Source organism: Centropristis striata, chromosome 12 (genome assembly GCF_030273125.1).
Source record: "Centropristis striata isolate RG_2023a ecotype Rhode Island chromosome 12, C.striata_1.0, whole genome shotgun sequence".
Taxonomy (NCBI): Eukaryota; Metazoa; Chordata; class Actinopteri; order Perciformes; family Serranidae; genus Centropristis; species Centropristis striata.
The window spans coordinates 15,308,146-15,319,411 of record NC_081528.1 but is presented as its reverse complement, the minus strand read 5'-3'; the positions used below and the strand labels follow the sequence as shown (position 1 = coordinate 15,319,411).

General features: G+C 41.7%; 1 protein-coding gene across 3 annotated transcripts in view; it reads right to left on the bottom strand.

Annotated features, from left to right (window-relative positions):
• Positions 1-1,047: 1,047 nt before the first annotated feature.
• Positions 1,048-11,266, bottom strand: part of LOC131981778 (storkhead-box protein 2-like) — a 72,341-nt gene continuing 62,122 nt past the window's right edge. For all 3 annotated transcript variants that reach the window (XM_059346242.1, XM_059346243.1, XM_059346244.1), the window contains 2 exons: positions 5,748-8,145; positions 1,048-1,468 (listed from right to left, as the gene is read on the bottom strand). In XM_059346242.1, coding sequence (XP_059202225.1) covers positions 1,264-1,468; positions 5,748-8,145 — 2,603 coding nt within the window. In that variant the 3' untranslated portion in view covers positions 1,048-1,263. The remainder of the gene's footprint in view (positions 1,469-5,747; positions 8,146-11,266) is intronic.

The following is an 11,266-nucleotide window of genomic DNA, read 5'->3' as shown; positions in this document are numbered from 1 at the left end:
TTTTTGTTTTTTAACCTCTCAGCATGTCTCAGTGCTGCTCTAGATTTCCTCTCAAGGATCAATAAAGTCTTGTCTACCATTTTTTCTTAATACTTATCTTATCTGTTATGGCCTGTTATGATAGTGAGGTGGAGTAAAGAATGTATCCAGTGGATATTGGTACACTGCCTGTAATGGCAGAGGACTTTTGAAACATGACACAGCTGCACCTGTTAGACATGAGGGGTAATGTAAAAAGACAGCAAATGTGGAAGATCATCTGTCCCATTAAAGCTTAAACAGTCTGTCATCAAGAATCTCATACCTTGAGCTACACCCCATGCTGCCCTTATATCTGACAACAGTTGGAGGAGGAAAGCTGGTTAAAACTGTGACTACAGTGTTCAGGCAGCTCAAAGGGGCATCATGGCATCCAACAGATACAAGTACTGCTCAGCTTTATTCTACAGAGAGTGGTATTATTTAAAAAAACAGACTCACATTGTTGATGCACTTTGTGGTCAAGGGTAATAACTGTCATTGTCATTTCTTGTGGCACTGCACCTTACAAGGTGTATGCCAGTGGTGCATTTAGAGAAAGCTAAGATAGACAAGTGAGTAGGAGCTGGGTCAGTGACAATGTGTGTACCATCAGTAACAGTAGTTAGCAGAGCTGCATCCCTTCAGAGTGTAACACCAAGAGACACCACTGGAGGGAGATGCACTGATCTGGAGCAGCTGGAATGAGAGTGGAAATAACATGACCTGAGATTGCAGATTACACAAACAAACGTCCCCCCCACGCACCCCCCCCCCCCCCCCCCCCCCCCCCCCCCCACACACACACACACACAACCCCAACCCCCACACACACACACACACACACACACACACACACACACACACACACTAGTACCCACGTGAAAGTGAAACAACACAACAGCAGTGTGTAAACTAGAGGCTGTAGAATGACATGGTCAGAGTCTGCCCAGTGGCCTGGTGTGAGTGTGTGAGTGTGTGTATGTGTGTGTGTGTGTGTGTGTGTGTGTGTGTGTGTGTGTGTGTGTGACAGAGAGAGAGAGAGTAGTATCCTTGTGGTCTAGATTCCTCTGTATCTGTCCAACTGAATTTGCGTCTGTTAATAACTATAGTTCCACAGTGGGCATGTGGCAGCTCCACTGATTCAGCCAGTCTTAAGATGTAACAGTCCTTAGGGTTGGGAATCTTATTTTCTGACCCCTCTGGATTGGCTGTCAGTGCTCCACCCAGCTCTTAGTTCTGCCCCTAGACGCTGGTGATTGAGGCAAGGCAAGCGCTTGGCTTCTGAAGTTTCTCCGATTGGGTTCCGGCAGGTTCTGGGATGGCACGGAAGGAGAAGGGGGGACCAGTGCCAGTAGTGATGCCGAGATGGCCAGGGCTCAGCGCCAGGTTCTGTCGACGGTTACTCTCCACAATGGAAGAGGTGTTAGATGCTAGGCTCTCCCGTGTTCTGCAGGGAGACAGTGGCACACAAAATAATAAAACCACAACACCAATTGAAGTGCTTGAAGCTTCCCCCTGTGCTAAGACAAACAGGAGGAAACAGCCAACAAGATTACACATCCTTGTGATGACATCACAAGTTTCATCATGAGACGTTTTTTATAGATTCTTTAGAAAACATTATGAGATTTACTGGTTTCAGAAAGTCTGCCACGATATGATTTAAATTGAATTCAAGTAGAACATCTGCAATAAATATGACACAATATCATCTGTCCTAACACTCCATTACCTGCAATCAGGGGAATTTTCTGCACTAATTAGCAGTGTTGGGAAAATGAAGCCTCGTGAAGCATTTACTTTATTTTTTGACCCCACTAGATGGCGGCCTTGGCTTTAAAAAAAGGCTTTAGCAATGGTGATTGAGTGTGTTTTCAGCCCTTTGTTGAACAAAGAGCGCCATCTCTTGGGCTCCGTAAATAAAGCAAATGCTTCACAAGGCTTCATTGTCCCAACACTACTTATTAGTGTCTTTTTTTGCATCCTTTTATGGTGGAATGGTCTTCATTTATGTAAAGGAAAACACAAAAATCTGGCACCAGGTGACAATTCAAAATATAATGCCATTATATTGCAGTAAAGCTCTCGGTGTCCTGTATAGCTTTCAAATATTTAATATCCTGTATATCAACTTTTTTTCATTTAATGTTATCTGCTAAGTCAATGTACATTTGCATGATCTTTTGTTTAGATTACACAATAAGAGTGTTTGTTTGCACTGGGAACAGCAATGGGCTTTGGGTGAAACAATCAATTGGTTTATCCTGTTTAGTGTGTCATAGTAGACGACGACCAATAGTCCTTTGGGATACCTCATGACATCTTGACAAAAAGACTTACATGGTGGAATTTTTTTTAATGTTGACGATGATGTCTGTGACATCGACTAATTGAAGGACAGACTGATTTTCAACGCACAACTGTAAGCTGGCGGTGACACATCAGCAAATGTAACATTGGTGAATATTCGCCCCCCATTCAAAAAAATATTTGCGTTTGGTGGTAAAGCAAATTTGCATAATTGAATCTTTGCATTGTGAAGCCTCAACCAACAACAAAGAAACAAACTGCACAGCGGAAACATGATATGTGTGTGTGTCATAGGGCTGGGTGATATAAAAGATATATTGATATATTTTTAAATGTGATATGGAATTAGAGCATATCGCATATATCGATACAGTTAAAAAAATTTTCATTCTTTATATATAAATGCTGTCCTTACTAGGGTTTGTCATATTTTGTTCTTTTGTAATGTTCGTTATTCTTTTACCATATAAATATATTTATTTCAGAAAAAGATTGGCCTATTTTATTTCATAGACTATTTTTATTTAAGATATTTTTTTTATTTAAATGTGCACTTTATGGAGCTTTGATTTTTTTAATAAGGTACTCCTGTAATACAGTATTTATGTTCACTTAAATAAACAGTCTCAATAAAACTACTTGTGACATGTCATATTTGACTTTGACTGAACATTTGCTCTCACTTTGAGATAAAAATAACAGGATATATATGGTATATTGATATTCAGCCTAAATATATCGGGATATGACTTTTAGTCCATATCGCCCAGCCCTAGTGTGTCGCAAATTCTGTATTGCCTATATTCAGCACAAATGTCGCCTCTGCACTCACTTGCAGTTGCTCATGTGGGACTGTAGCCTAAACATGGTGAAGCAAACAAAGTAATAATGTTGTTGTTGATGTTACACAGAACTGTGAAACTGTTTTTTTAACACAAGACAACCAGCATTATACACACTGCCATTGTTTGCTTACAGTCTTGTTTCTGAAGGCTGGGATAAGCTGGGATTGGTCAGTCATGTCTCTCAACTATGTCATACCAAATCTGACATAGTGACCATTGGACCAGACAAAACATTGTGTTGTCTGAACCTGGCAGAAATGTGCATGTCACACCTATTCATGTCAAAGTTGATGAATTATTGTTCATTAATTTAGAAACCCTTTGATTTTAATTGCTTATATTGTTTTGGCAAAGTTCAAAATGTTCTGCATATTCAAAACCTATACCACATATGTGTATTCAGATTTCCAGAATAAAGTTGAAGCTGGATGTGAAAAGCTTGATAATGCAGTGTAACTTTGGGCAGAAGAGACTGTAGTAGTAAAGTTAAGGATTTCTTTGTCGCCTTTGACTTTTTCTGTTGTCTCTCATATCAAATTTCAATATAGCCAAATACATAGCACAACTGTTGTCATTAATATTGATTATGTTTATTTTGTCAGACAATTATAAAAAAAGATTTTACCACCCTGGTTAAGCAGTGTTGGAATGACTGCTGGTTAAGAAGTAGTTTTATGGGCTGAAAATGTCTCAGAAAATAACAACAACTTTAGGGGGAGTTTGGCTGTGATTACAGAGAAACAAAGGAGACTGAACAAAGGTTTAAGAGGAAGAAACATTGGCTGTGTCAGTAGAAAACCCACTCAACATTTTTAAAATGTTGCTTTGGTCCGTCTGTCCCATTTCTTGGAAGATATTGGCTGTGGTGCTTATTTGTTTAAGAACGAACAAGAGATTTTGCCATTTCTCTGCAAGCAGAGGCCTCTATGAAAACCACATAGAAACAATAGTGTTAATGCAAGTTGTTTTGACACTTTAACAATTAGACATCTTTGTGTAGACGGTCTGACTATTTAGAAAGCCTAATTAGAGGGAATCCTGTTTGTTGACCATGGAGCAAATATCTGTGGTTTGGCCCCTTGGCTCCTGTTTGCAACAAATGCAGGTGATCTGAACCTACCTATTCATGTTCATGTGTTAATGACAACAATGACTATGAACATTCCAGGATTTTAAAGACAAAATAAATTAAGATGATTGGCTTCACTGTTTTACAATCAGAACTTGTTGTCTTTAAGATCCAGAAGCTCATGAAAATTGAGGTTTGCCACCGAATATTACTTCAGTGGTCCAGATGCAAATTCAACATTACATTTCTGTAGTTGTATATATTGTTCATGTATTACATATCACATTGAATATGTGTACTGAACAAATTTGGTACAACAATGTATTCGGTATTAATGAAGATTTATCTTATCTCATTTTCAGCATATTGCAGCTGTGTCATTCAGGCAAATCTGAGTAAGTGATCATAGCCTATACCAGACTAGGATCTGGGCCAAAATAACCTGACCAGGATGCACTGGCGCTGCACTGTAGTTCACTAAATCCTCCACTTAGGGAGACAAAGATGGTGGTCTTCAGCTTATGGTTTGTGGTTTTTCTTACCTAAAGTTTTTCGTTTTCTTTCATTTTTATACACAGAATGAAATGAATATTTTTTCAAAAACCTGACCTAACTACAATTATGAGAACCAAATGATTCAGCCCCAGATACAGTAAAGTCACACTTCAGTGCCAGTGATGTGAAAATATAAAGCATTCTTTAATCTAGGGATGGTGAAAACTCTCTTGACATTTGGACTGCATTAGAAAAAAAGGTGTGGATCTAAAATATATATTGAATGTCTTCTTCACATTTTTGCATTTGTAAGATTAATATGAATAATTTTTGAATTGGTATCAGCTACAACCAACAAATGCAGTGATATGGAATTTCTGGCCTGGTGATAACTTATAATTTACATTTTGTCACAATGTCAGCAGCTGAGGGCCAATCCTTGCACTGGTGCTGAGATAACTCTCATTTGTAAATTACTTGGATTGAGACACCCCATACCACATGATTGATATTCTGTTTTTTAATAAAATGGTTGGCTCGTGTTCAGATATCGTGTTGAGTTTAATTTTGGATCCAGAGTCACTTATCAGACATGTCACATACTTACTAGCAAGGTTTTACCTTAGCAGGCTACAGTTTTGATCATTACTCTATAAAATGCATTTTATACATTGCATCTGATCAAAGGAAAATTAAATTGTCTTATGTTGTACTTGTCAGTGATGACACTAAATGATAATAATTTGTGTCAGATATCTCCCTTTAGTGGTTACTTGAAAGTGTATAGAGAACAGCAAATGAGTGAATGAGTATGGGAGCACCCCTTCAGATGAAATAAAGACTTCTGATTCAATAAGTAATACTCGCATAATACTGCAGAAGTAGGACATGATTTATTCTTGTAAATGTCACCGGTAGTCTTTTTTATTCTCCATCTTTAGAAAAAGAATCAACTTAACTTAAAACATTGTGTATGTAGTATGTATGCTGTGTATACATGTTCTCACCGGGGCGAGTTGAATCCACTGTCAACAGTGATGGAACTGGAGTCCATACTGTCAAGTCTAGCAGAGTGGGCTGACTGCTGGTTCTGACTGGGTTCTGGAAGGTTCTCTTTAGCACCAGGGAAAGTGAGGGTTCTTTCAAACCTCCTCTGTAGATCCCTCTCCTTCTCTCTCTCCAACAGCCACTGCATGGTCCCTGCTCCACCTCCTCCCATCCCAACAACACCTCCTCCAGCCTTTTCATTCTCTCCTCGACTTTTAGTCCCCCCCTCCTCGAGCTCATCGTCGTCTGAGACATTGTAGTAGTCAAAGGAGGCCTCTGCAGCACTGGTATTGGCATCAATTCCCTGTGGGGGAGCAGACGGTGTGGCCACCAGAGGTTTGGGAGCATCAAAGGCCTCCTGGGAATCAAGTGCATCGCATGACAAGGACAGAGTAGAGGAGGCGAGGGCTGGGGGTTTTCTTAGGGAGCTGTAGCCAGGCAAAGGGAGGCTAGGAGGAGGTTTGAAGAGTGTGTCTTTACTAAAGATCTCCTTACGTTTCTCCTGGCCAGAGGAGGCACTGTGGGGAGGTCGTCCATTAGGCAGAGCAGGGTCAGGAATAGAGAGGGGTATTGGAGGCAGGCTGCCACCCTTAGGTCCCACCTTTGACATGTCCTCCTTGTTCTCTAGAACATGAGGTGTCTGTCTATCTGTTTGCCTGTCAACGCTGCCTAGTTTTAATCCATCATGGCTACTTTTACCTAGAGTCCCCAGTGGGTTTGCTGCAGTGACAGCAGCCTCAAGGGAACCTGCACATTGGTGGAAGTAATCATCAGGAGGGACTGTGGTGGGCAGTGGTTTGGGTGAATATGCCGGCAGGCTGTCCCTGCTCTTACTCTTCTCTAAACTTCTGCCACCATCCAACCCAAGAGAATCCACAGGCAGTTTAGCAGAAGGAGGGGTGGCACGAGAGTAGTGAGAAGAGCTCTGATTGGCTCGGAGGGTGCCATCGTCAGTATAGTAACGGCTCCTGTCGTCATAATAATCAGGCGGCCCAATCAACCCAGCTCCAAGGGGTCCTTTAGAATTGTCCATGGATCTGGATCGTTCCTTGGCCTTATCGCTGCGTTCGTTCCTGGACTTCCTCTCCTGGGTGTGGGAGTGTGAGCGGTGGACTTTGGAGTGGTGGGCTGATGGGCCATGGCTTGGCTCGGGGAAAGGCATTTCTGTGCGCCGCTTTGCAAGCTCTCCAGATACATCCCATTCTGGTGTGACAGGCAGATGGGAGGAGTCGAGGATGTTGGGGTTGCTGTGTGCCAGGTGAAGGCGGGCCCGTTGCCGCTCCATGGCCAGGGCGTGTTCCCTCGGTGAACGAGCCAGTGAGGATGAGTAGGCTCTGTAGTCCCTGTCGGCCAGCTCCAGGTTGGAACCGTCGCTTGGATCACCCCGCGATGCCCTTGTCTTGCTATGTGAACGGCTGAGTTTCGGCTGAGACTGCTTCCTGTGTCTACCCCCACTTCTCCTACTCCTGGAACTCTGATTTGCTGACGACGCTTTGCTCCTCTGAGCACGCTCTTCTTCCAGGCGCTTCATGACCGCTGTGTGCCGGGCAAGGTTCTCCACAGTGAGGTCAGGGTTGATTCTGCGGATTATCTCCATCTCTACATGACGAGGGAGCTGGCTGGGCACCTCCTCATCACGGAGCGGCCACTCCTCAGGGGGGAACTGCGCGGAGAACGTGGCCAGCTGCTTGGCTTTGTCCTTCTTAAAGCTCAGACGGAACAGCTTCAAACCAAATTTCCGACTTCCCGTACCACTTCCTCCACCTGCTTGTTTCTCTAACTCTCCAGCTGCCCCGCCCCCTCCCCCGACTCGGTGCTTGGTGAGTGTGTCCGTCTTGAAAGGGAACCCAAGGGTGCTACGACTCTTTTCTGTGTTGCCTCCTGCTTGCTGAGGAGGTGTTTGTGGGGAGTGCGGGGACGAGTATGCCTCCCGGTGGTCTTTGGGAGATCGTCGCTGCAGCGTGGTGTGGTGACTTGGGGGGTCGTCTCCACGATAACTGTTGTTGTAAAAAGAATCCCCACCTCCTACGCCTCCCACACTGTGGTTCTGGCTTGACTTTTGGTGTATTCGATCTCGCACAACTCCAGAGGTTGACGGGGTGATGGTGCCAGAGAGAGGGGAGGTGCACTGCGTCTGTTGATGCTGCTGTTGGTTCTGATGTTGCTGCTGTTGGTTTCGTTCAGCGGATCGCTCGTCTAAGTGGTACCACTTGGAGCTGGTTCGGATTAAGCTCGGAGTGATAAAGTAAGTCTGAGGTGTCACAATAAAATATCCATCAGGTGTCGGATAGATCTTCCGCTCACGGACCAGCATGCTTAGCGTGTGGTGCAAAACCTCCTCCGTTGGTGTGGGGACACCTGAACAAAAACAAAGACAAGAAGCATTTAGAGAACATGTCACACAAGTCCACATTAGGTTCTCTATCATTATTCCAACGAGTGCCACTTCAGGACATTTTTAATGAAAAAGTTATAACCTTGATTTAAAGGTGGAATGCTGTGTAAAACATATATAAAAACGGAATGCATCAAATTCAGGTTTGTCACATTGTAGGTTTGACATGAGTAGTAACCTCACAGTCTCTGTTCGTCTATTCTCTCTATACCCTTAAAACGGCATAATCTGGGCCTATAAAATGGTTGTTCATATTAATTCTTAAAAAATGACCTCAAAATACTGAAATATAAAAACAATAATGAAGCTTTTCTCCATCTTTCCTGGGACCCCATCAATGGCCCCTAGAGGTCCCTTGAAGAAAATGTGTTGTTTGGGGTCTCTTATTAATCTTTTCTGTAAAACAAACATGTAGAAAAATATATAATATACTTTAAAATATTATTAGTATGATTATTATTATTATTATCATTATTATTATTATATTCAGAGAAATGGAGCAAAATACCACTAAGTAAGAAGTGTTCCACATTTGGTTTTGGTGTTTCATCATGAAAATGAAATGAAATGGCAAATTATCCAAAGATGCAGGTGTAATGTTATCCTCATACATACATACATACATACATACATACATGTATGAGAGTGCAGAAAGCCCAGCACAGTTCATATAAACATTCAAACACAGTGATAGATACATTTTGAAACTATAATTAGTAGATAACCACCATGGCTGTATGCCTCCACACACAGTCAAGTTGCAATTTATATCTCTATCTGTCCAGACTCATTTATAAAGTATAGCAAAAAATGCTGTAAATATGGATGTTGCTGCAAAGAAGCAACAAAGCAAACATCACCACAGTCTTAAAAATTAGTGTCACTACTATTTTAGTATTCAACAAATTTCTTACTTTCTGCCCTTTATGACAGTGGAAAATCATCACAAAAGCTGATTTTATAGAATATCATGATGTTACAGTGAAGTTGACCTTTGGCTTCTGGAAATTTTGTCATCATTAGCGTATGAATTATTTTGTTGTGGCCAAAAATGTATTTTGTGAGGTCACAGTGACCTTGACCTTTGAACCTCAAATTCTATTCAGTTCATCTTTAAGTCTAGGTGGGTGTTTATGCCAATTTGAAGAAATTATCTCAAGGTGTTGTTGAGATATTACATAATGATGTCACACTGACCCTGACATCGAAAATCTAATCAGTTCATCTTTGAGTGGACGTTTGTGCTTGAGCCCAACAATATGCAGGGTTGAGGAGTGACAGAATACAAGTAACGGCGTTAGGTGTGCAGATCACCGGAACAAATGGAAACCAAAAAGGGACCCAACTCCTGATCCTCGCTGCTTTCAGGCAAAATCAGAATGAGCTTCAATGGCCAAGTCAGCGTGAACACACATATACAAATAATACAATTCAGTTTTTCTGTTGCTGTCAGTGTACTAACAACATACAGCTAAAACCTAGGACAACAAAGCTGAACAAAGGAAAACATTAACATCTGACATCTAACATGTCTGAAAATACAGGAATCTTGGTGCATGTGTATTTGTTAGTCAAGTTTCTCTCGAACCATTCATCCAGTCACACTTGGCATGTGTGTTCCTGAGGACACAAGGAAGTGCAGCGCTTAAGATGAGCTCATATTGTGGCTAAAAGATTTTCAATAGTTTCGCTGTGACCAAGCTTTTAAATTAACGTTAGCTAACCATTGTTAACAAAAGTCGGACGAAGTCTCTTGCTTCAAAGCTCATTTTAGTTAATGCTGTCCAAACCTTCCGTTTGAGTATTTAACATGAGGAATATTAGTCTGCCAAGTTTTGACATATATTTAAGTGAGCTAACCATTGTTAACAAAAATCTCTCAGCCAGGATAAATAGAATCTTATGTGTGTATCTGATGCGCGTACTACTGTTAAATGTTAGCCTAAAAATATAATATCAACCTAAACTAGACCTGCCAACAGTTATCAAACGGGGTCCAAGCCTCCTGCACAAGTTGGACCCTGTGATCCACTGAGGTAATGCAAGTCACAGGACACAGATGCACTGCACAGAATGCAGACACAGGAGCGACTTGGATTTTAATGATTTGGGACTTTAATGCCATTTGCAACGTACCAAGATGAGCTGGAAAAAAGTAGCTTGGTAAATATTTCAACTTCATGGTTTCCGCTATATATATTTAGTAGTGGCAGCCTGCCAGCCGCTACTTCAGAATAGGGAATTTTTTTTAAATTTTTTATTCTGTAACAGTGACCACAGCAGGAGGCTGCACCGAACAGTCTTCCGATCTGCCTCTTCCGGAAATGCCATAACAACCGTAACAGTGTGAGCACTCTGTTAGCATTACTCCAGTCTCTGAGTGAGGTTAGACTACCTGCTAGCTAACGTTACTGGAAGAGAACAAAGCACACTGCGGCCAGTCAGCCTCCACTTGTTTTCCCTGTACATGTATTTACCAAGCCTTACGATAAGAACGTGTTAGACCCGCCTTCAAAATAAAAGCAAACACATGTAGCTTTCAAAATAAGAGCACATGGATATGTTAACAGAGTCCATCACAGAATTTACAAGAAGACTGTCAAAATGATGCCTTAAATAATACATAGAAGAACCCTTATGCTGCTTTACAATAATTAATTAAAATATGCAATGTATAAGATGGAATAGTGGCATTAGAATGTGTGAGAAGCCACCAAATTAATGCTTTTAGGGCTAAAATTCTCTGGGGAGGAGTTCCAGGGGAAATGGGTGTAGTCTATATCCAGAGATTAAGCTGAACGTGTGCATGTCAGAGTTTTTAATGTATGACATAGTATGCGGGAGATCTGGTGCCTGGCGCAAGTGCAGCAGTCTATACCAGCCCTGTTCAAGGCCTAATGATGCACAATATTGCATGTGAAGTTGTTTGGTTGAGCACTTCTACACAAAACTGCATGTGGATCTTCCCCAACAGGCACCGCATTACTATACAGAATAAACAACATTTCAATAGTAACATGGTCCATAGTACTGATCACCCAGACTTTCCAAGAGCCTGATTGCAGAGGACAGACTGTTGAAGTG